Raw genomic sequence first — 19,032 nt, 5'->3', positions numbered from 1 at the left:
GCTTTCCCTTAGTTTCCCCATGCTAGGAAGGAGCCATGGATCCTGGTTTCTACCTCTTGAGATGCACAAGTCCTTTAATGAGAGCAACCATTTGGAAAGGCACATCCCTGTGTGTGCTACCCACACATCCTTGTGTGCATCACCTGTTTCTTATAGCCTGAAATAACATGGCAGGGAGTTCCCCTGACTCACTGACTGCAGTATCAGTGGCGTGGCTGAGCTTTCACTTGCATTTCCTAACTCTGAGTGTTGGAAATACCTTAGGGAGGAGCTGCTGGTGCTCTGAGCTCAGTGGCTGCAGGTGCTCTTTGACCAGGGACTGCTGATTCCTCTCTGGGCATCCACAGCCAGAGAACATCTGCACTGCTCAGGGCAAGGATGGGAAAAGCACATAAATTCAGCAGAGCTGGATCATTTTTGGTGTCCTCCCAAGCTGTATCTCCTTCAGGAAGCTGCCTGTGATTTACATCTGTGCATTTTTCTTCAGTCTCTTCTGAGATAAAGCCCCATGCCTGTTAGTTTAAGTACAACATGATCATATACATGCTGCCACATGCACTGCAGGTCTGGTTTAGGGCTGTGGTGCTGTCAGGGTGACAGGCTTGGTGCTGGGATGGGTTGGCTCCTGTGTGGTTTAAGCTTAGGTGGGCACTGGAAGTGGTGATGTTTCCCTCATGAGGAAGTGAAGTGAATGGGCAGCTTGAACTAGAGCCAATAGTTAATGATGAATTAATCTGCTTGTTCAACTAGTCAGTTTGGCAGTAGTGAACAAGTCTCAAAAAGAATATTGGTGAGAAAAACTTTGTTTTAATTGTGAGTATGTGACCCACACTTTGATCCCCAAGGGATGAAAATGAGAGCAGTTTTCAATAATGTTATTTATTTGTTTTCCTTCTTTCCCCTTGTGTTTTGAAAATCCAGTTCGGTTTTGGCTGTGAGAGGGACTAACTTCTGAAACACCGTCTTGTTTGTTGCCAGTTGAAAACTTGAACTTTCATGCTAGCGTGTCAGTTAGTGCTTTTGTTACAAACTTTGCAGAGACCTTTGTTTTTTTTGTTGTTTACACTCCTGACTGTACCTTGCAACATTCCTGTTCTTCTGAGAGAGTGGCTCCTATTTGAATATGTGTTTTTGACAGCTGCTGTTCATCTGGCAACATGGTCAGGCAGCTTGAGTGGGAACCTCAGTCACCCAAAGCTTCCTTCCCCAAAGCTGTTTTTCCATAGTCAAATGATGTTACCTCTCTACTCCATTGCTCCTGCTTTGTGGTAGAAAATGGTGATTTCTTGCTGTATGCAGGGCCGCCAAGGGGGATGATACTGATGAGCTGTTGTGCATACTCCAGAGCTCAGCAGCAGTTTGCTAATCTCTGTCCATAAGGTGATAATGTTTCTGCAGGTTGTGCCTACAGCAGGTGAGGGCCGAGAGAACAGCTGTGCAGCTGGAGATGCAGATGAGGTGTCCCCTCCCTGGGAGAGGATCACCTCTGCATCCTGACAGGACTGGAGCTCTCAATGTGATGTGCATTGCTCAGGGAGTGCTGCTCTGTAAGCACAGGGCCTGCTCGGTGTGGTGGCCCTCACACCCTTCCGTGCAGCTGCTGTGCTCCTGAGGGGCTGCTGCTCTCTTAGGGAGAACATGTCACTGGAGCAAGAGCCTGCTAGAAAGTTAATCCCCAGGTTTTTTGGCCCAGACTGGGCATGTGGTGCATTGCAGGAGCCATCAGTCTGTTCTGTGTATCTCCTGGTGGTGGCTGCCACTCATCAGAAGAATCATTACACTGTGGCCTATTGTCCACAAACCATGTATGGGACACCACAGGGATGCACCAAGTGCTTCAGCTCACCTTTCCTGGTTTCTGGACCACCAAAGGTTTCAGCCTGAGCAGAGTTTCCTTTGAGAGAGTGCAATACCATGTTCCTGTTGTGAAGTTTCTCTTGCTGTAGCTCTGATATATCTTGCTGTGTTCCTGTGCAGGAAAGAGCACTGGAAGCTCCTTGGCAACTTGAAGACCACAGTGGAAGGTTTGGTGTCCATCAGCAACCCAAATGTCTGGTCCAAGTATGGTGGCTTGGAACGGCTCTGCAGAGACATGCACAGCATCCTCTACCATGGGCTCATCCATGACAAGGTATGGCTCTGTCCTGACAGCACGACTGTCTGTCTGTCTGTCACAGCTTCAGAGCTGTCATAAGCAGGTGCTGCAGCTCACTTCTGTGCTCATAGCAGAGTGGGCATAGCACTTGTAACAGGCTGGGAAGTGATCCAAGCAGGGGCTGAGCTTGCCTGGTAAATGCTGTGGCTGTCAGAGTGCTTTCTATCTCATCTACTTCCAATATGGTTTTTCTAAGTACTTGTGCCCCCTGTGCTGAGGCCAGCCCCTCTCTCCTTCCTTTCTGCTGCAGCCAAGTGATTAAATTGCATTTGCAGTGAGTCAGCTCCATATCATCTGCACTTGGACAAGTCCCCAGCGAGGGCTGGCAGGAGAAACTCTCATCTTCCCTGTTTCTGCTTAGCTGTGTCAGTAACAGGAGCTGGCAGCCAGCCCCGCGCTCTGCGTGAATGGGATCACTCTTTCCAGGCTCTTGTTGTGCCTGCAGTTGCTCTCCCAGCCTTCCCCGCTTCCATGGCTGCCTGGAAGAATTTCTCTTTCCCACTTATGTGCAGAGGCTTAAAGATCTCCCCTTCAGCTTGCAATTACCAGCACAATTTGTTGACAGTGGAAGGCTGAACAAGGCTGTAGGGCTTGCCTGGGGACAGGCATCCCATCAGTGGCTCTGCCACCCAGAGGGAAGAGAACAGCACAGAGGAGCTCCAGGCAGCTTGCATGGGCCAGGTGGGTGCTAGATCAGGAAACTGCACCTATGCAGTGCTGCACCCAAGCTTAAAAGCCTCCAGGAAGAGCCAGACTGGCATGTTTTCTGAGCAGGGACCTTGGCTCTCTGGATTTATTAAGTTTGCAGACAGCATTAGTTGAGGTGCTGCTCTGTTCTTGTTGGTCCCCAGCTGCTTGGACCAGGGACCTGCCCTGGGAGGTGGCCAGAGAGAGGAGCTGCCTTGTCCATGTGAGGAGTGCAGTGCTCCCTTCTGACAGACCTGCTATGCACAGGCTTCAGGGAGTGAGGTTTAAATGATTTATGCTGGTCTGTCTGTTGGTAGCAGTTCATGCCAGACATGCAAAGCAGGGTGGTGTGTTACCTTCCTCAGTGCTTTTACTGTAGGCAAAGACAGCTCTTCCTCTCAGGAATGTCTCCTCTGATCAGGCATGTGTGACACCAATCAAGCTATAGGAGTTGCAAAAGGAGGCCCATAAAAATCCATCTTCCTAACAGCAGTTGGCTCATAGTTGCTCCAGCAAAACATTTCCGTTTACTTTTTATTTTCTTGGCAAGCTTTTTGCCTACAGTTGGGAATTGAAAAAAAAAGGTAAAAAATCCATATGTACACATTAAGAAAACTAGGGTAAGAGGTTTTTAAACTTCTGAATTAATTTTAATTAATTAATTTGTCCAGAAAACCAAATTCAGTCTAGAAAACTAAAATTGCCGCATTATGTTTTTAGTCTTATAAAACAAACTACTCCCCCACCAAACCAAATAAACCACCAAAACAGAAGCCATTCCTCTGTCACTTGTGAAAGAGGAAATGGGGATGGAAGTAAAAAGTAAAAATAATTAGCTTTTTGGTGAAGAGACACTTTTTGGGTCTGTGCTTACAACCAATAGGGTGAAGAGGAAAACAGAAACTCTGTTGCAGTTCCTCTCTGAGGGGAAGAATAACTAAGAGAACCCCACATTGTCTGAATAAAGCTGAGGCAAACAGCATGGCCTGTGTCAGCCAGGGGCTAACGGGGCTCTGCTCACTGAACTGGCACCTGGGACGTGGCACCTGACTGTGCTGTCCTGGCAGGTGTGCTGCAGACAGAAGGATTACTGGCACTTTGTGAAGGACATCCGCTGGCTGAGCCCGGGCTCTGCGCATCACCTGGAGAAGGTGGGTTCTGGGGGCGGCCTTGTGTGCCCACTGGGAGGGGACAGGGCAGCTGGGCTGGAGCCTCACCCGTGGGACAGTGCTGCCTGGGCTGTTGTGGGTAAAGCTGTTCCATGGCTTGTAGAGGCTGACACAGCCGTGGTTTTGGGTACAAACTGTGTCCTGGGAACTCAGTGTGGCTTGGGCTGAGACAATTGGCTGCTTATGCTGCTGGGCTGGGTGCAGCAGGCATCACCAAGGGAACTGGCACAAGCCGTGCTTGTGTGTGCACAGGGGTAATTCATGTGTCTGTGCAGATCTCTTAAGGGTCTGGGCTGTCCCATTTCTGGGTTTTGGCTTCACCATGCATTTATTCTCCCATTCCTGACTTGTGCCAGCCACTGGCATGTGGCTTCTGGTCCTCAGCTGCCCCATGCTGACATCCATGGTTCCTGCCATGGATGGGCACCAAGGGCTGGCCATTTATGCCAGCCCCCTTGGACACAGGGAACAGCAGTGGCCAGCCTGCTGCTGGGGGAATGGGGGTGTAACTCCAGTCCAGCTCTGCAAGCTGCAGCAGCTCAGGCATTGCCACAGCCTTTTCCAGTTAATGTGTCAGCAGGAAAATGACCCTCACCACCGGGGTCAGATTGGATTTGGGAGTGTGGGGTTGCTCCAGGTCAGGGACAAGACTCATGGGTGGGAGAGTGTGCAAGAGAAATTCATTGTGCTGGTGGCTGCCAGAGGACTTTGGTCACTGGCTGACCTTTGAAGCATTGTTCCTGCCTGGTGCTTTTGTCTCCCTGGTGGCTGAGGAGCTGCAGGGACATGCCCTTTCCTGCTGACAGTGACTGGCATGTGAAAGCTGCTGTTATCAAGGGGACCAAAGCCATGTGGTGGAACAAGCTCTGTTCCCCTTCTTGCCTCTGCCTGCCTTAACCTGTGCCTGATGTCCCTTTCCAGTTCATCAGCCTGCAGGAGAGTGGCCAGCGTGACCCCGAGGGCCCAGGGGACCAGGCCATTGCCCAGCTGTGGCTGCAGCACAGCCTGCAGTGCCACTGCCTGTCAGCTCAGCTCAGGCCGCTCCTGGGGAACCGGCAGTACATTAGGAAGTTCTACACAGGTAAGGAGAAAAAGGCCTTTTCCTTCTTACTAGGAAAATATCTAGCTGGTGGCATTTCCAAGCTGTGTGGGAGTGAGGGAGGACAGCAGAAAAATTGATTTGCATGTGAGCAACTGGTGTGTCAAACTGTGTGGGTGAGAGGGACTCCCCTGAGCAGCATTTTTTTCTCCCCAGATACTGCCTTCCTGCTCAGTGACGCCCACGTCACGGCCATGCTGCAGTGCCTGGAAGCTGTTGAGCAGAACAACCCCAGGCTTCTGGCTCAGATCGACACCTCCATGGTGAGTTGGGGTCCCAGATTTTACATCTGGCTCTCCCCAGATGCCAACTGGCTGTGGCTGCTCCCTCAAGGTCACCTTCAGGGTATGGGGACCCTTGGACAAGGAGCTGGACTTGGAACTAGTAAAAGTTGCTCCAAGAGGGGAGGAGAGTGGGGAACTGGTCCTTGTCCTGCCTGTGTGACCTCTAAGGGGTCAGGGTGGGGGAGATGGCTATGTGGAGCCTGTAGTGGAGCACCTTGGTTCAGGCTTGCACTAAAGATTTGAGTTAGAGGATCTGAGGACCAGTTCCTTGTAAGAGGCACCTTTAAAGCCCTCTCCAGGGCTTCAGGGCCAGCACGCAGAGCTGCCTGGTCTTGAGGGACAGTCATGCTCTTGAGGGGATGGGCAACGCCCCAGGACACCTGGGTGCCAATGACCCTGCTCATGCCAGTGACCCCTGTGCAGCCCTGCACCAGCTGCCCCTCTGCAGAGGACAGAAACAGCAGCTGCCTTCTTTGCACAGAGTCCCCAAAAGAGAGCAATTAGTGAGGCTTTGTTAAATGGAGGCTGTGTTCTTTCAGCTGGCTGGCACGTCACTGCCATCCCTGTGCGCGTCAGAGCCTTCTGCTGGGACAAGGGACATGTGTGAGCACAGTGCTGAGGGACACCAGAGCCGTCTGCCGGGAGCGCTGGGCTGCCTGGATCATTTCACTGAGAGCCTGGTAATTTCCCAGTGTGAATCTGTCCTGCAGCAGTGAACACAGAGCTGCTTCCCTTCTGTGCTGCAGTGTCTTCCCCTCCCTACCCTCGTGTTCGCATCGTTTGTGGTTGGTGACCTGGCATTTGCAGGTTGATCCCTTTCTGTTGCTGCTACATGTAGCCCAATAGATGCTGATTTATTGATGATGCCACCTCTCTTCAGCTTACCAGGAAAAGTGACAATCCATCTCCATCTCCAATGACCAAGAGTCAGAGCCTGACTGCCCTCCCTGCATCCCCGTGCGTCCCTGCTGCCCCCTGCGCTCAGCAGCGCTGCTTTGGGTCCTTCTCCAGCCTCCAGCATCCAGCCTCCTCTGGCCTCTCAGGTATCAAGGGTAGGCTGGGGAGCTCAGGGTAGACCCAGAAAAGACTTTATCTTTTTATCTGCCTATGTATCTGTTGGGGTGGATGGGTATGGCAGACTTCTGCCCATGATGGGAGGGAGGGATTTTCCTGTGGTGGGTGTGGTGGTGTGAAGCCACAGGCTTATAGCCATAGGATATAGGGGGCGTCCATGTGCCAATGTGTGAAATCATTCTCCTGCTTCTGTCCAGACAGGAGACCAGTGAGTTCCTGTGGCAGCTCCAACTCCACCCAGCCCCAGGAGCGCTGCCCGTCCACCCGCTCCTCCTCCTTCAGCGAGGGCAGGTCCCCTCTGGAGCAGCCCAGCTCTGCCACCCGCTTCCACGTCCCCTCACACAAAGACCCCTTCTCTCCAGCCAGCGAGATGAGCTCCAGCACCACCAGCCAGAGTGAGGATACTTGGACAGGGAGTCAGGATGATCCACAGAGTGACGTCAATGACGGGCCAGAGTACCTGGCCATTGGGAACCTGGGCCGCCGGGGCCGGGCGTGCAGCAGCAGCAGCAGCACCAAGAGCAGCAGCAGCTCTAAACTCTTCTCCTCCAGCAGCTCCCAGAAGCTGGACTCAGTCTCGTCCCTGGGGGAGCAGGGGGCAAGCGGAGGGGGCAGCAGGGGCCTGAGCCTCTTGCGCCGGTCCAGCTTCTCGGAGGGACAGTCCTCAGCTCCACAGGGCATCCTCAAGAAGAGCCACGTGCGCTCGCACTCTGACACCAACGTGACTTCTGGGAAGTTGCACGGTAATGGGACAGCTTTTCTGGGATGGCTTCTGGGTGTGGGAGTCCCTGGTACCAGACAGCTGGTGCTGGCCACCCGCTTGATTCCATGGATCACATTGGAGAGAGGGACAGTGGGCAAGTGGTTGGTCTTTTCCCTTAGCTTTTCAACTCTGCACTGGAATGATGGGATGACATCTTGCTTCCCAGAATGCCCTGGGCTGGAACTGTTACTGGTGTTGCCAGCTTTTACTAAAATAATAGAAAATGGCAGCAATGCTGTGGCATCAGCTGTTCTTCTCCACTGGGCTTGCTTGGCTGGGATATGGGACTGGGGCCTGGGCTCATCCTGCTGGTAGGATGTCATCCCACTGGTAACCTGCTGGGTTCTCCTGTGGTCTTGAATGAGTGAGTACATGGGGATGGAGAGAGTGGGGTGTGAGGGCACAACCAGTTTGTGAGAGTTTGTCCTGATGCTGCCTTCATTGGTGGAGTGGAGGACCTTGCTGAGTAGTAACCAGTCTGTCTCTGTTTTCTCTCCCTTAACGCTGCCCTTCTCCTCCTCTGCCTGCCCAGGAGGCCTCAGGGATATCACCATTATAATAGAAGATCCAGTGGCAGGTTTGGGAGCCAGTATAACAGCCCTTCATTAGTGATCATTGCATCAAGTTCAGGACTGCCATCAATCCATTAGTGTTCATTTAGAAAACAAAAAAAAAAAAATCTTTCTTTGCTGTGTCCCAGCTGATGCTTCGAAGTGTGGTCTGGTTTATGCATGTGGCCTGACTGAAGCTCCCAGCTTGGTTTGTGGAAGCAGTGGCCCAGACCCAGAAGTGTTTCCAGCTCCCCTGCATGGCGTTAGGGAGTGCTGGCCACCAAGTCTCTGAGCTGCATTCCCTGCCCTTCCCTTTACCCACTGCCTCAGAGGTCAGGAGAGGTTTCCTCTCTTGCCTAGCGAATAAGGGCTGTCAGCTAACCAGACATAGGCTTGGACATCTAATTTCTCCTTTTATTTCATGGATCTGTGGTACAGGGAGGTTTGATGTTGACTGATTTCCAGTGTATGTACCCACAGCTGAGACTCTGGATGATCTTTTGGGCTCAGGGCAGGTTTTACCCCAAGCAGAAATGATGGGGTGTTGCCATCCCTTTGGCCCATGTGCAGAAAAAGTCAGCAGCTCAACAACAGAATGGGCTGTTTTGTTTTGCATCCAGTGAACAGTGGCACTGGGTTTGTTGAGCTCACATCTGGGGGCTGAGGGTTCTGTGTCTGGGAAGGCTCCTCCCTGGGGCTGTTGGCTGTTCAGAGAGATGTGTCCAGCCCTGTGTCCTGGCCCAGCAGATGATGCTGAGCACTGCCTCGCTTTACCTTTCAGCAGTAGGCTCTGTTGTATGTGACATCCCCAGGCATCAACCCCATGAGGTGGTTTCTGTGTTGAGGTGGCTGCAGGGCACCCTGTCAGGCTGCAGTGAGTAGCTGTAAGAGTCTCCTACCCTGACAAGTCTCTTCCCTCCCAGCCTTTGGGGTGGGTTGATCCTAGGCTCCATCCTGGTGACTGCTGCTTCATGGCCTTGACAGGGAGAGGCTGATTTTGGTGGGCTCAGAGACCTCCAGCCATATCAGTCATGGCACAAAGCTGGGAGCAAAAGTGAGTGGGAGGTTGAAAGGACATGGTTGCCCTTCTATTATGCTCAGGATTGTCAGCTGGCACCTGCCCTGTGTGCAGAGCTGTGTGCTCCTCCCTCTCTGGCAGGGTGTTTCAGTCTCCTTCAGCAGTCCTTTGTCACCCAGGCACTCTGTCCAGGTGCTCCCTGGGGCCATGGCTCTCTGTGGAGCACCACCTGTCCTTGGGCTGTGCTCAGGCCAGCTCCTGGCGGTCTGCACTGGCTCGGTCTGGCGGGAGCTGCACCACAGAGCGTGCGAGGGGCAGAGCTCTGCCCACAGCCCGTGGAGATCACCTTGAGCACTGCTCCCAGGCTCCAGCGCTGTGTGGGGAGGCTGGGTACGGTGGAGCAGGAGCATGTCCTTCAGATGCCTCCTTACACTGGTGTCCAGGCTGCTTTGCAGGGCAGGGACCCCCACAGATCCTTTGGCAGCTCATGTTTCCCTGTGTCTCCTGTTCTCTGTTCTGGGGATAACTCTGCCCTCAGAATGCTCCCTCAGGAAGAAAGGGCTGGCAAAAGGTACTTGCTGGAGCCTGTTATGTCCCCCAACTCAGCTCTGGGGTAAATAGAGGAAGGCTCAGGATGTGACTGTTCCACGTCTCTCATGATCTTCTCTCCTTCATTCCCCTTCTCCTGCCTGAAATGCCTTTCTGGTTTTGTCTCCTCCTGGGCTTGCCCTCGGCTGTGGCATGGAGCAGGAAGATGTCTCTATTTCCATCCATTGTGCCTGCGTGTGTGAAGCCAAGCCCCTTTCATTTCACCCTGTGCAGTGGCAGGGCACCTCTGAGGTACTGACGTGTGCCTGGTGTCATCTTCCCTTGCAGAGTCCCACGGTGATCCCAGTGGAGGGAGAGGGCCGGTCTGTGCTTCCACGCAGAGCAGTGAACTGAGCACACCCAGCTCCCTCTACATGGAGTATGGTGAGTACAGCCAGCCCCAGGGGGTACACTCAGTCCTGGTCAGCTTCCTCCATGGGCTGCAGTGTCCTCAAGTGCTGGCACCTGCTTGTGGGATGCTGGCAGGGTGCTGGCAGGACTTGGTGGCACGGAGATAGCAGATCCTTCCCTCATACCTGTGTCCCTTGCATTTCTAGACTCTGGGCAGTACCTGAGCTCGGGGGAAGGGATGTTCAGGAGACCTTCTGAAGGGCAGTCCCTCATCAGCTACCTCTCTGAGCAGGACTTTGGCAGCTGTGCAGACCTGGAGAAGGTGAGGGAAGCAGCAGCAGCCTGTGTGCATTGGGAAATGTATCTTACTGCAGGTTCAGGGATGCTTCCTGCCACGGGGAGGAAAATGCCATGGTATTGCCTGTTGTAGAGCTTTGCACAGAACTGCAGGGCTGAGCTCCTTGGTGGGTCTGGTAGCTGGGATCTGTCCATCTGTCATATACATGGCAGCTTTGCAACATGTTAGTGCCCCTCAGGGCTGTATGCTGAACCCTCAGAGTGGATGTGTTGCACATCCTCTTTGTAGGATGCCTCTTGTATTTTATGGCTATTCTATCAGTACCTAGAAAACAAAGCCAAGAAGGCTTTGTTTTCTAGGTACTGATAGAAGAGTCATGTTTTGACAGAGATTAACATCTTTCTGCCACCATCCATGAGTAATAAGCTCTTTCCTGGCATAGGTGGGGAACAAAATTTTACCAAGTCTTCCTAGTTTGTCCAAGGCATAGCCTTGAATGCTTTTTCTCTTGCAGGAGAACGCCCACTTCAGCATCTCAGAGTCCCTGATCGCTGCCATTGAGCTGATGAAATGCAACATGATGAGCCGGCAGCTGGAGGAGGAGGAGGAAGACAGTGACAAGGAGATCCAGGAGCTTAAACAAAAGATTCGCATTCGGCGCCAGCAGATCCGCACCAGGCACCTGTTCCCTGCCTGCCAGGAGCTGGGCTCAGACAGTGGGTGATGTGTTCTGGGCTCATCAGCTAGTGGGATGTGGGTTTTCTGTCCATTGCCTATCCTATAGCTGCCTGCCTTCCTGCCCATTCCTTGGAAGCAGTTCAGTTGCTACCAAAGTGGTGCCAAGATTTGTGAAATTGCTGCTGTTAAAGACCATAATGTGACAGATACCATCCATTGATAACACTGCTGGCACTGAGTAATGGAATGTCATTTCATTCTGAACCCGTAGTGTTTTCCATCTTTGAGCCCCATCCCTCCTTTCCTGGCCATACCTATCTATCCCCATCTCCCACAGCTGTCAGTGCCCCTTTGGAGCACTTCAGTGGTGACCTGGCTGTGATGCCTTCCTCACAGGTCTCATGGCAACAGACAGTGGGTCCCAGTTCAGCTCCCACGGCTCCATGCGCCTCTCTGACTCTGGCTCTGCCGAGGATGTGGAAGAGTATGAGATCCGAGGTAGGAGGGAAGGGCTGTCTTGGCTTCTTCCATAGAAACAGACTTCTGGTGTGCTTGTGCTGGGGTCAGTCCTGCTGAAAAAGGCTCTGTCCCTCTGACCTTCAAGATGGCTTTTCCCAAACAAATGTATAAGCAGAGCACACAGAGCAATCTGTTTCCCTCATGTGGTGGCATGACTTTCCTTCAAAATCTTCTGTAACCCTGTAACATTCTGTGCCTCTGGCTGGTAGGTGGTTTCCATTTCATTGCCTGGTACACATAACTGTGGTCACAGCTAGAGAGGTGGGAGAGCTGCCATCCTCTCTTCTCCTCCCCAGGCAGAAGGAACCATAGCTCTGACCACTTACCTCTGGGATGGTGGGTATTGGTCACATCCTGACCTGCAATCCTGTAATCTCTGCTCCTGGCAGCTTGGGTGGCTGAGCTTATCACCCACAGGAGACCAGCCCAAGTCCCTGGCCTTCAGAGCCTTGTTCATCCTCTGAAGTGGATGACTTACTTCTCAGCAGTACCTCCATCTCTCTTAATTTAAAAAGAAGATGGAGTTGTCCAGTCTTCAGCTTTAGACTTCTTGTCTCCTCACTATTGACAGGAACCTCTCCTTTCAGTCCATGAGGGTGAGGTTTTGAGCTCAGTTTTGTAGCCCAGGGAGGAGTGTGTGAATTCAGTTCTGTGCTCTCCTTGTGTGAGTGCTGCTCTTGTTTTATGCCCTTTCTCTGTGGCCTGGCTGAAGCACTGAAGTCAACTGTTTTGTCATCACCATGTCATACAGATGGTAACGATGGATCTAACCTGATTCAAATGTCCAAGAACGGCCTCTCAGTGTCAATGGCTTCCTTGTTCTCAGGTACCCTGCGGTGCTCCTGGCACGCGCGCGTGTGTGCGAGGTGTGTGTGTGTGTGCAGGGCACACTTCTTCCAAACCTGCCTGGTTCACAACTGGGAATTACTTACAGTATCATCCAGATGTCAGCAAGAAAATCTGTGGAGGATTGAATAGAGTGGACTCAGAGGAGTTCTGCTGTGGGCTCCATCCCTCAGGGCATTTTGCCATGCAGTGTTTTGGATATATCAAAATGCCTGCTCTGTGAAGACCTCTCTTGCCTGGGGTAGGACTTCATAGGACAGTGAGGTTCTGTAGATTTTGAAGGCTGAGCCTGGGCTGAATGAGAGCAGAGTCCTCTTCAATGGGGGACCAGATCTCCATCCCAAGTGCCTTGGAGAGCATTATGCTGCTTGACTTGGCAGAGCTGGCATGCCATAGCTTTGATCTGTACCAAAGATTTCCTTTAGTCTCATGCTCAGACTTGACTTGGAGTGGAGTCCTTCTAAAAAGAAGTTCTGGAGGGAGAAGAAGTGAGATCAGACAGGGTGCAGGCAGTTTGTTCATGCAGGAGGTTTTGGTCACTGGGATCACATGCAGCTTAGTGTTTCTGTTGTTTACAGTAGTACTAGGTCTGGTCTGCTGGTGGTGTTTAAATAACCTTCATGTGTTCCCTGTTTGTTTTAGCAAGGGAACAGTCTGCTGGGCTGCTGCTGATCTCCACTGTCAGGTGTTCAGCACCAGCACGTTGCTCCTGCTGGGTTTGCTGCTGCTCAGATCTTTCCTGTGTTCACAGACCAGGCTGTGATTCTGGCTGAAGCTGGCACATGGGTGTGGGGTGATGTCCTTAGATTTGGGGGCTGTTCACAAACTTCCTGGGGACTATCTCACTTGACAGCATTGGCAGCAGAGGTGTTTTGGGTAGCTAATGAGGATTTGGGAAGTGTTTACAATTAATGTTGGGAAGCGAGCAGTGTCAGTATCCCAGTGTTAGCTCCTGTGGAAGCCTGGAGTCAGATCTGGCTCCCTCTGCCCTTTCTGAGACCTTGTCAATGCCTGAGTGTGCTGGCTCTGCCTCCCCATAGCACCTGGCCCACTCTGTGCTGTGTGTGCCCCCATGTGCTCGTGTTCATCGTAGTCTAGGGCCATGCAGGACCTTTCTGTGCAGAGCAGAGGGCACCAGAGCATGGCAGGTGTGTCTGGCTGGTGCCCTACAAGGTTGTGAGGCTGTTTGCCTGAGTTTCCTGTTTTCTGCAGCTAGAATTCAGTTTGCATGATGTAGATATGTGGAATCCTTAACATCAGGATGCTTTCCTGTTTTAGCAATGGATGTTGAACAATGAAGGTCAAATGTCCAAGCTGAATTCCAGTAGTGTGAGTCTGTAAATTAGCAGGACTTGCTCCCTTTGTTGCTAGGGCAGTCTTGCTCTCTGTAGAGAAGCTTGGGGCAGGGGGACAGTCTGCTCAGGCTGTGACTCCCTTGCATCACAGGCTCTGATTCCCTTGGCCTCACTGTGCAGCTGGGGCCTGGCTGGGATCCTGTGGGCTCTCTGCAGATTTGTGTTAGTCAGCCTGCTTGGGGTGCAGGAGCAGGGACCCTGAGCTGTGCCTCCCCATGCCGGGCACTGGGGAAGCTACAGGCTTTTGTTTGGGGGTGGTGTGGTCACTGCAGACCGTTCCTAGAGCTCCCCAGAGGCACAAACCAGCACACCTACTTTGATGAAGGTTGTGGCTTTGGCCTTGGCCTGTAGTACTTTCCCTTTACATACCTTCTTCCCTTTTCTGGGAGCCTTATCTGCCATGAAGCAGGTTTCTGCCTGCTTCTCTCTGCGTTGTACGACTGGAATTGTCCTGACATAGGGGTTTTCTACCATTGAGATGGATTCCCTGTTAGGGTTTAACCTGCTGGAGTGAGAGAATGATGAGTGGTGAAGGTTCCACTGGGTACTGCCTGGTACCCAAGCTGTGGGGCAGCCCAGGGCTCTTTGGGAGTTGATTGAGGGGTGTAGGGAGCAGGACTGCAGTGTCCTGCACCTTACCTTGGACCCTCCCTCCTCAGGAGATGGGTCTGTGACCTGTGCAGAGGGCTGGCCCCATGGCTGCTGGCCCTTTCTCTGCAGGGTGCTGCTGTGTCTGGGCAGTGCTGGGCACAGGCTGCCAGCCCTGGCTGTGCAGTCACTGACCAACTGTGCCATGGCCAATGCCTGGTCTCACAGGTTACAGTCAAATAGAGAGAAGGGCTCTACAACCCATTGCTAATCCCTTCCAGCATCTATACTGTGTGTAGAGAGCTACTAAACCTTCTTGCTAACCCTGCAGTCCTGCTCTCCAAGCTCCTGTGTTCTGTGTGTGTTCTATTCCAGGCCATGTTACTGCTAGGACTTGCTGTGTGACCTGTACCAGCAGCCACTTGTCTCCCCCAAACTTCAGGCTGCTCACAGCACCCCACCATGCCTTTCTCTGGTAGTTCTGACAGCTGATTAGACTGCACCCCTCCTTGCTGCTCTGTGCCACTGGTAGAAGTTGATGCTGTAGTTCTCATGCTTTTGAACAGCTTGATAAGTTTTACCTTGAAGCTTTGGTTTGAAGTGAGTGCATCCCTGGCCCTGTCCCATCTGTTCCACCTTGTCTGTTTGTGATTCAGATGCAGACATCAAGAGGAACCCAGACTCCAGCAGGAAGTCCTTTCTCTCCTCAGACTCCATGTACGTCTTCAAGCTCATGGTGACACATCTTGGTACCACATTCTCTTTCCTGCCCAGCTCTGCTCTTCCATGTGCATCAGTTTCTGTTTTGCACTGGAGTGCATCTCCCTCCCTCCTTCCCTCTGTGGGGACCCCTTTGCTTTCTGTGGTGAAGTACAAAGCTGTGTCCATGGTTGGCAGCTGCTTGGGTCGGTACATACTGGGAGAGCAGTTGTTTATGGCTTACACAGGCACTGGCTGTCACTTTGCTGCTACCCCTGTGAACAGGCATAGGTTTTGCCAAGTGAGTTGAGTTTTGAGCTCACTCTTCCGAACATTTGTTATGGTGCCATTAGCCAGCTTTGCTTGGACACATTTGCAAAGACAGAAATCAATCGTGTATTAATTTTAAACCTGTGTAGCAGTGCAGAATTAAGGTACCAGAGTGGAAGGGAGGACTTTGACTTGAGCTGGGGCTGGCATGGGGCTGCAAGGAGGGCACAGCTGTGACATCCAGTACTAACAATTCCTTTGCTGTCTAGATCCCACTCCTTCCTCAATTCAAACTCGGCAGAGGCGGTGGCCATGGGCTTGCTGAAGCAGTTTGAGGGCATGCAGCTCCCAGCTGCCTCTGAATTGGAGTGGCTGGTCCCTGAGCATGATGCCCCACAGAAGGTAAGGCTGTGAGTTCCTCTCACTGATTGCATTTGATCTTCCCTGAACCCTCAGCTTCAGGGCACTGCTGAGGGGGTTTGCTTGTCCCAGTGCTCTCCTTGTGGAGCTTGAGGAGGGGTTTTATCTGGGCTTTGGAGATGGATGCAGCCTCCTACAGCAGTGTCCAGGTCCCTGGGGGACAGCCCTTCTTCAGCCCCCAGTTCAGCTGAGGGGCAGCTTGGTGCCTGGCAGTTTTCCGGAGTGCTGCGGTTGCAGGTTTCTGGCAGTCCAGCCAGGTGCACTGCCTTTGCAGTTCAAGATAGGGATCTGACCCTCTTGCCTGCCTCTCCCAGCTGCTGCCCATCCCTGACTCTCTGCCTATCTCTCCTGACGATGGAGAGCACGCTGACATCTACAAGCTGAGGATTCGGGTGCGCGGAAACCTGGAGTGGGCCCCGCCACGGCCGCAGATCATCTTCAATGTTCACCTGGCCCCAGCGTAAGGACCCGTGTGCCTGGGGGCTCTCAGGGAACCTGCCCTTCCCATCCCTTTCCCATCCACACCAAGAGTGCTTATCCTCTGGTTGCTGGGGTTTCCCTCCTCTGAGCCTGGTAAATCCACAGTGGTCACCACTGTGAGATGGTGAGATGGAGGCAGTGCCTGGGGTTAATGCCTTTGGGACATAGTGGGGCTTTTTCCCTTGAGTGTGTTGTCCATATAAACCTCCCAGGCCTGTGCTGGTACCCATCTTCTGGTGCCAGGTACCACCAGGGCTGGGTCATGCATGTTGTCTTCTGTGTCTGGGCAGGAGAAAGGTGGCTGTGGCCAAGCAGAATTACCGGTGTGCAGGCTGTGGCATCCGGACTGACCCTGGTGAGTACTGGAAGCCTGAACTGAGCTGGAGAGTGATGGGGAACTGCAAACAAGTGGGAAGATGCTGAGTGAGTGCGTGTTGGTAGAGCTCAGCATAAGGTCCCTAGAGCAGTGCTACACTGCCTTTGCCAGCTCTGCCTGCACATTGGTGTGCACCATCCACAGAGGAACCTTCTCTTCTAGGAGGTCACAGAGCTGATGGAGGCAAAGAGCAGCCAGCTTGTCCTTTAGAGAGCATTTCAGATGTTGACTCTTGTAAGGCAGTCTTATGTTGGGTCCTCAAACTCCCAGCAAATTCTGCAGCTGCAGAGCTCTTCCCTGAAGATGTAGGTAGATGTGGTTGCACGAGACTGGACTATTGGTCCCAAAGGCTTTTGCAGTCAGAAGGTGCTTGCAGACTCCAGTACTGAGCACTCTGGCCCACTTTCCTTGCTTGTGGGAAATGCTGAGCAGTGTTTGGAGTGCAGCAGAGGCCCTGCCTGGGCTGACCCTGCCTGTCTGCCTGCATTTGGCCAGATTACATCAAGCGGCTGCGGTACTGCGAGTACCTGGGCAAGTACTTCTGCCAGTGCTGCCACGAGAACGCCCAGACCGTCATCCCCAGCCGCATCCTGCGCAAGTGGGACTTCAGCAAGTACTACGTGAGCAACTTCTCCAAAGACCTGCTGAGTAAGATCTGGAGTGACCCACTCTTCAACGTGCAAGCTATCAACCCTGCCCTGTACCAGAAAGTGAAGGCTCTCAACCAAGTGAGGGTAAGACACTTTCTGTGCCTCCTGAGTGGAGTTTGGGTGAGGTGGATGGCAGCAAACTGGAAGCTGTATTTTGGGGAAGCTGGGGAAAAGCAGATATTTCAGTTTTAGAGGCTTAAAATCTCATCACTGTGTCTTTCTATTCACGTTTTCTGATTTCTTCAGTGGCATAGGAATGTCAAATTCATAGGAAAATCAAATAGGAATTTCTGGCTGGTATCCAGCTGGGCTTCAGTTTATCTCCTGGAGCACATGATGGTGGTTGTGCTCGCCTTGCCCTGTGTGATGTAAACACTTTGGAAACAGGGGAGCAGCAGCTGAGGAGCAGCAGCTATTTCAGCAGCACAGGGAATAGGACAGACCTGCCTGGGTGAGGACCATGCTCTGTTTACTGATTCTTTGTGCCCCTTCCTCTCCAGCTGCTGCGAATCCAGCTTTTCCACATGAAGAACATGTTCAAGACGTGCCGGCTGGCTAAAGAGTGAGTGCTGGGCTGCTCTGCTGTCCTGGTTCTGTCCCAGGGAACTTGCACTGGGAATCTGTGCAGCTTCTGCACTGAGCTCTGGCGAGAGAGGGGGCTGGAGGGGGAGAGAAGGCATAAGGAGTGAAGGGAGGGGTCTTACTGGAGTCACTTTGCTCTGAGCTCTGGTTTCTCTGTCCTTGCAGCCTCCTGGACTCCTTTGACACAGTGCCTGGCCACTTGACAGAGGATTTGCACCTCTACTCGCTGAGTGACTTCAGTGCCATCAAGAAAGGGGACCTGATGCCTTGCCTGACAGAGCTCCTGAAGGCAGGCAGCCTGCACATTGACAAGTGCATGGTAAGGCCTCCTCTCCTGCCTCCTGCATGGCTCTGGACCCTTGGGAGCAGGCTTTGCTGCAAAGATAACTGATGGAGAGGCTTTGGTGTGCAGAGCAGCCACCAAATTAACTGATTCAATGCTAACTGTTCCTGCCTGCTTCACAGAGCTCCTACCCAGCACAAATGGGGTATTTGCTACCCTGTTTTGGCTCTCCCCTGCCCCTGACACAGCTTGATTCAGCCTTCCTGTGCTCCATGCTGGGGAAGGGCTGTCCCACATGATTAGAGCAGGGCACTGTGGCCTGCTGTCCTGCTCTACTCTGCCTTCTGTCCTGCTTGCCAGGGAGATGAGCATTTAGCTGCTTTTTCCTCGTTGTTTTTCCTTCCAGCTGTGCCAAGCCAAAGGCTTCATCTGTGAGTTCTGCCAGAATGAGGACGATATCATCTTTCCCTTTGAGCTCAACAAATGCAAGACATGTGAAGGTGAGATACTGGGGAAAAACAGGGAGGGGACAGACCCTGGGGCCACCAAGGTCTGCTTCCAGTTAGAGTGGAATTTGTGTTAGCAAGAGGTACAGAGCTGTAGCCAGCCAGACCAGAGTGCCCCTATGCATGGCCTGTGTCTGCAATGTTACAACAGCAGCAGATAACCCTTGTCACAGTTATTGATGACATGGTAAAGCATGTAGGTCCCCTCCTGACCACGCTCTGTGCTGCCTGCCCTGGCAGCTGTGGGCAGTTGGGCTGTCACTGCAGGGAGCAGGTGTCTGGGAGCCCTGGTTTCCCTCCTGCTGCAGTTACAGGACAGGCTGCAGCCTGCATACAGCTCCCCTGCCCTGCTTGGATGGCTGGAGCTGAGCTTGCAGAGCAGAGAGAGCCTGAAGGCTTTGTCTCTGTGCCCTTCCTGCCTGCTAAGAAATCCCTAGGCCTCTTCAGGGACATCCTTGATAATGCCCAATATTAATGGCTGAGTAGAGCGTGGCCCTACATCTTGGGACCAGCCTCTGAACTGGCATAAAATAGCTCCTGACAACATGCAAGCCTTGGTTTGGCAGGTGCAGTGCCAGACAAAACTTGGGACCAAGTCACTGTTTCCTTGGAGTATCAGGAAAGCTTGGGGAGGGACGTTGTGCAGAGCAGAAATCCTCCCTCCTGTGCTTCCAAAGCTTCACGAGCTAGTGAGGGACCCGGGGTGTGAAGTGTCAGGCAGTCTGTCAGTCTGTCCAGCACTC

At 52.7% G+C, this 19,032-nt stretch overlaps 1 protein-coding gene across 5 annotated transcripts in view; it reads left to right on the top strand.

Annotated features, from left to right (window-relative positions):
• The window catches only part of RUBCN (rubicon autophagy regulator), a 28,221-nt gene that overhangs the window by 7,967 nt on the left and 1,222 nt on the right, over positions 1 to 19,032 (top strand). For 2 of the 5 annotated variants that reach the window (XM_054282355.1, XM_054282351.1), the window contains exons 2-22: positions 1,978 to 2,131; positions 3,910 to 3,993; positions 4,933 to 5,092; positions 5,267 to 5,373; positions 5,934 to 6,074; positions 6,275 to 6,437; positions 6,666 to 7,211; positions 7,764 to 7,808; positions 9,677 to 9,772; positions 9,946 to 10,061; positions 10,552 to 10,753; positions 11,112 to 11,213; positions 11,986 to 12,060; positions 14,680 to 14,740; positions 15,262 to 15,394; positions 15,727 to 15,872; positions 16,183 to 16,247; positions 16,764 to 17,002; positions 17,419 to 17,480; positions 17,666 to 17,819; positions 18,190 to 18,283. In XM_054282355.1, coding sequence (XP_054138330.1) covers positions 2,093 to 2,131; positions 3,910 to 3,993; positions 4,933 to 5,092; positions 5,267 to 5,373; positions 5,934 to 6,074; positions 6,275 to 6,437; positions 6,666 to 7,211; positions 7,764 to 7,808; positions 9,677 to 9,772; positions 9,946 to 10,061; positions 10,552 to 10,753; positions 11,112 to 11,213; positions 11,986 to 12,060; positions 14,680 to 14,740; positions 15,262 to 15,394; positions 15,727 to 15,872; positions 16,183 to 16,247; positions 16,764 to 17,002; positions 17,419 to 17,480; positions 17,666 to 17,819; positions 18,190 to 18,283 — 2,830 coding nt within the window. In that variant the 5' untranslated portion in view covers positions 1,978 to 2,092. The remainder of the gene's footprint in view (positions 1 to 1,977; positions 2,132 to 3,909; positions 3,994 to 4,932; positions 5,093 to 5,266; positions 5,374 to 5,933; positions 6,075 to 6,274; positions 6,438 to 6,665; positions 7,212 to 7,763; positions 7,809 to 9,676; positions 9,773 to 9,945; positions 10,062 to 10,551; positions 10,754 to 11,111; positions 11,214 to 11,985; positions 12,061 to 14,679; positions 14,741 to 15,261; positions 15,395 to 15,726; positions 15,873 to 16,182; positions 16,248 to 16,763; positions 17,003 to 17,418; positions 17,481 to 17,665; positions 17,820 to 18,189; positions 18,284 to 19,032) is intronic. The other 3 variants (XM_054282352.1, XM_054282353.1, XM_054282354.1) reach the window with 3 other exon arrangements.

This window comes from Melozone crissalis, unplaced genomic scaffold (assembly GCF_028551555.1).
Source record: "Melozone crissalis strain CALT ecotype California unplaced genomic scaffold, PUWL_Pcris_2 ptg000034l_1, whole genome shotgun sequence".
NCBI classification, from domain to species: domain Eukaryota; kingdom Metazoa; phylum Chordata; class Aves; order Passeriformes; family Passerellidae; genus Melozone; species Melozone crissalis.
This window is presented reverse-complemented; position numbering and strand designations above follow the sequence as displayed.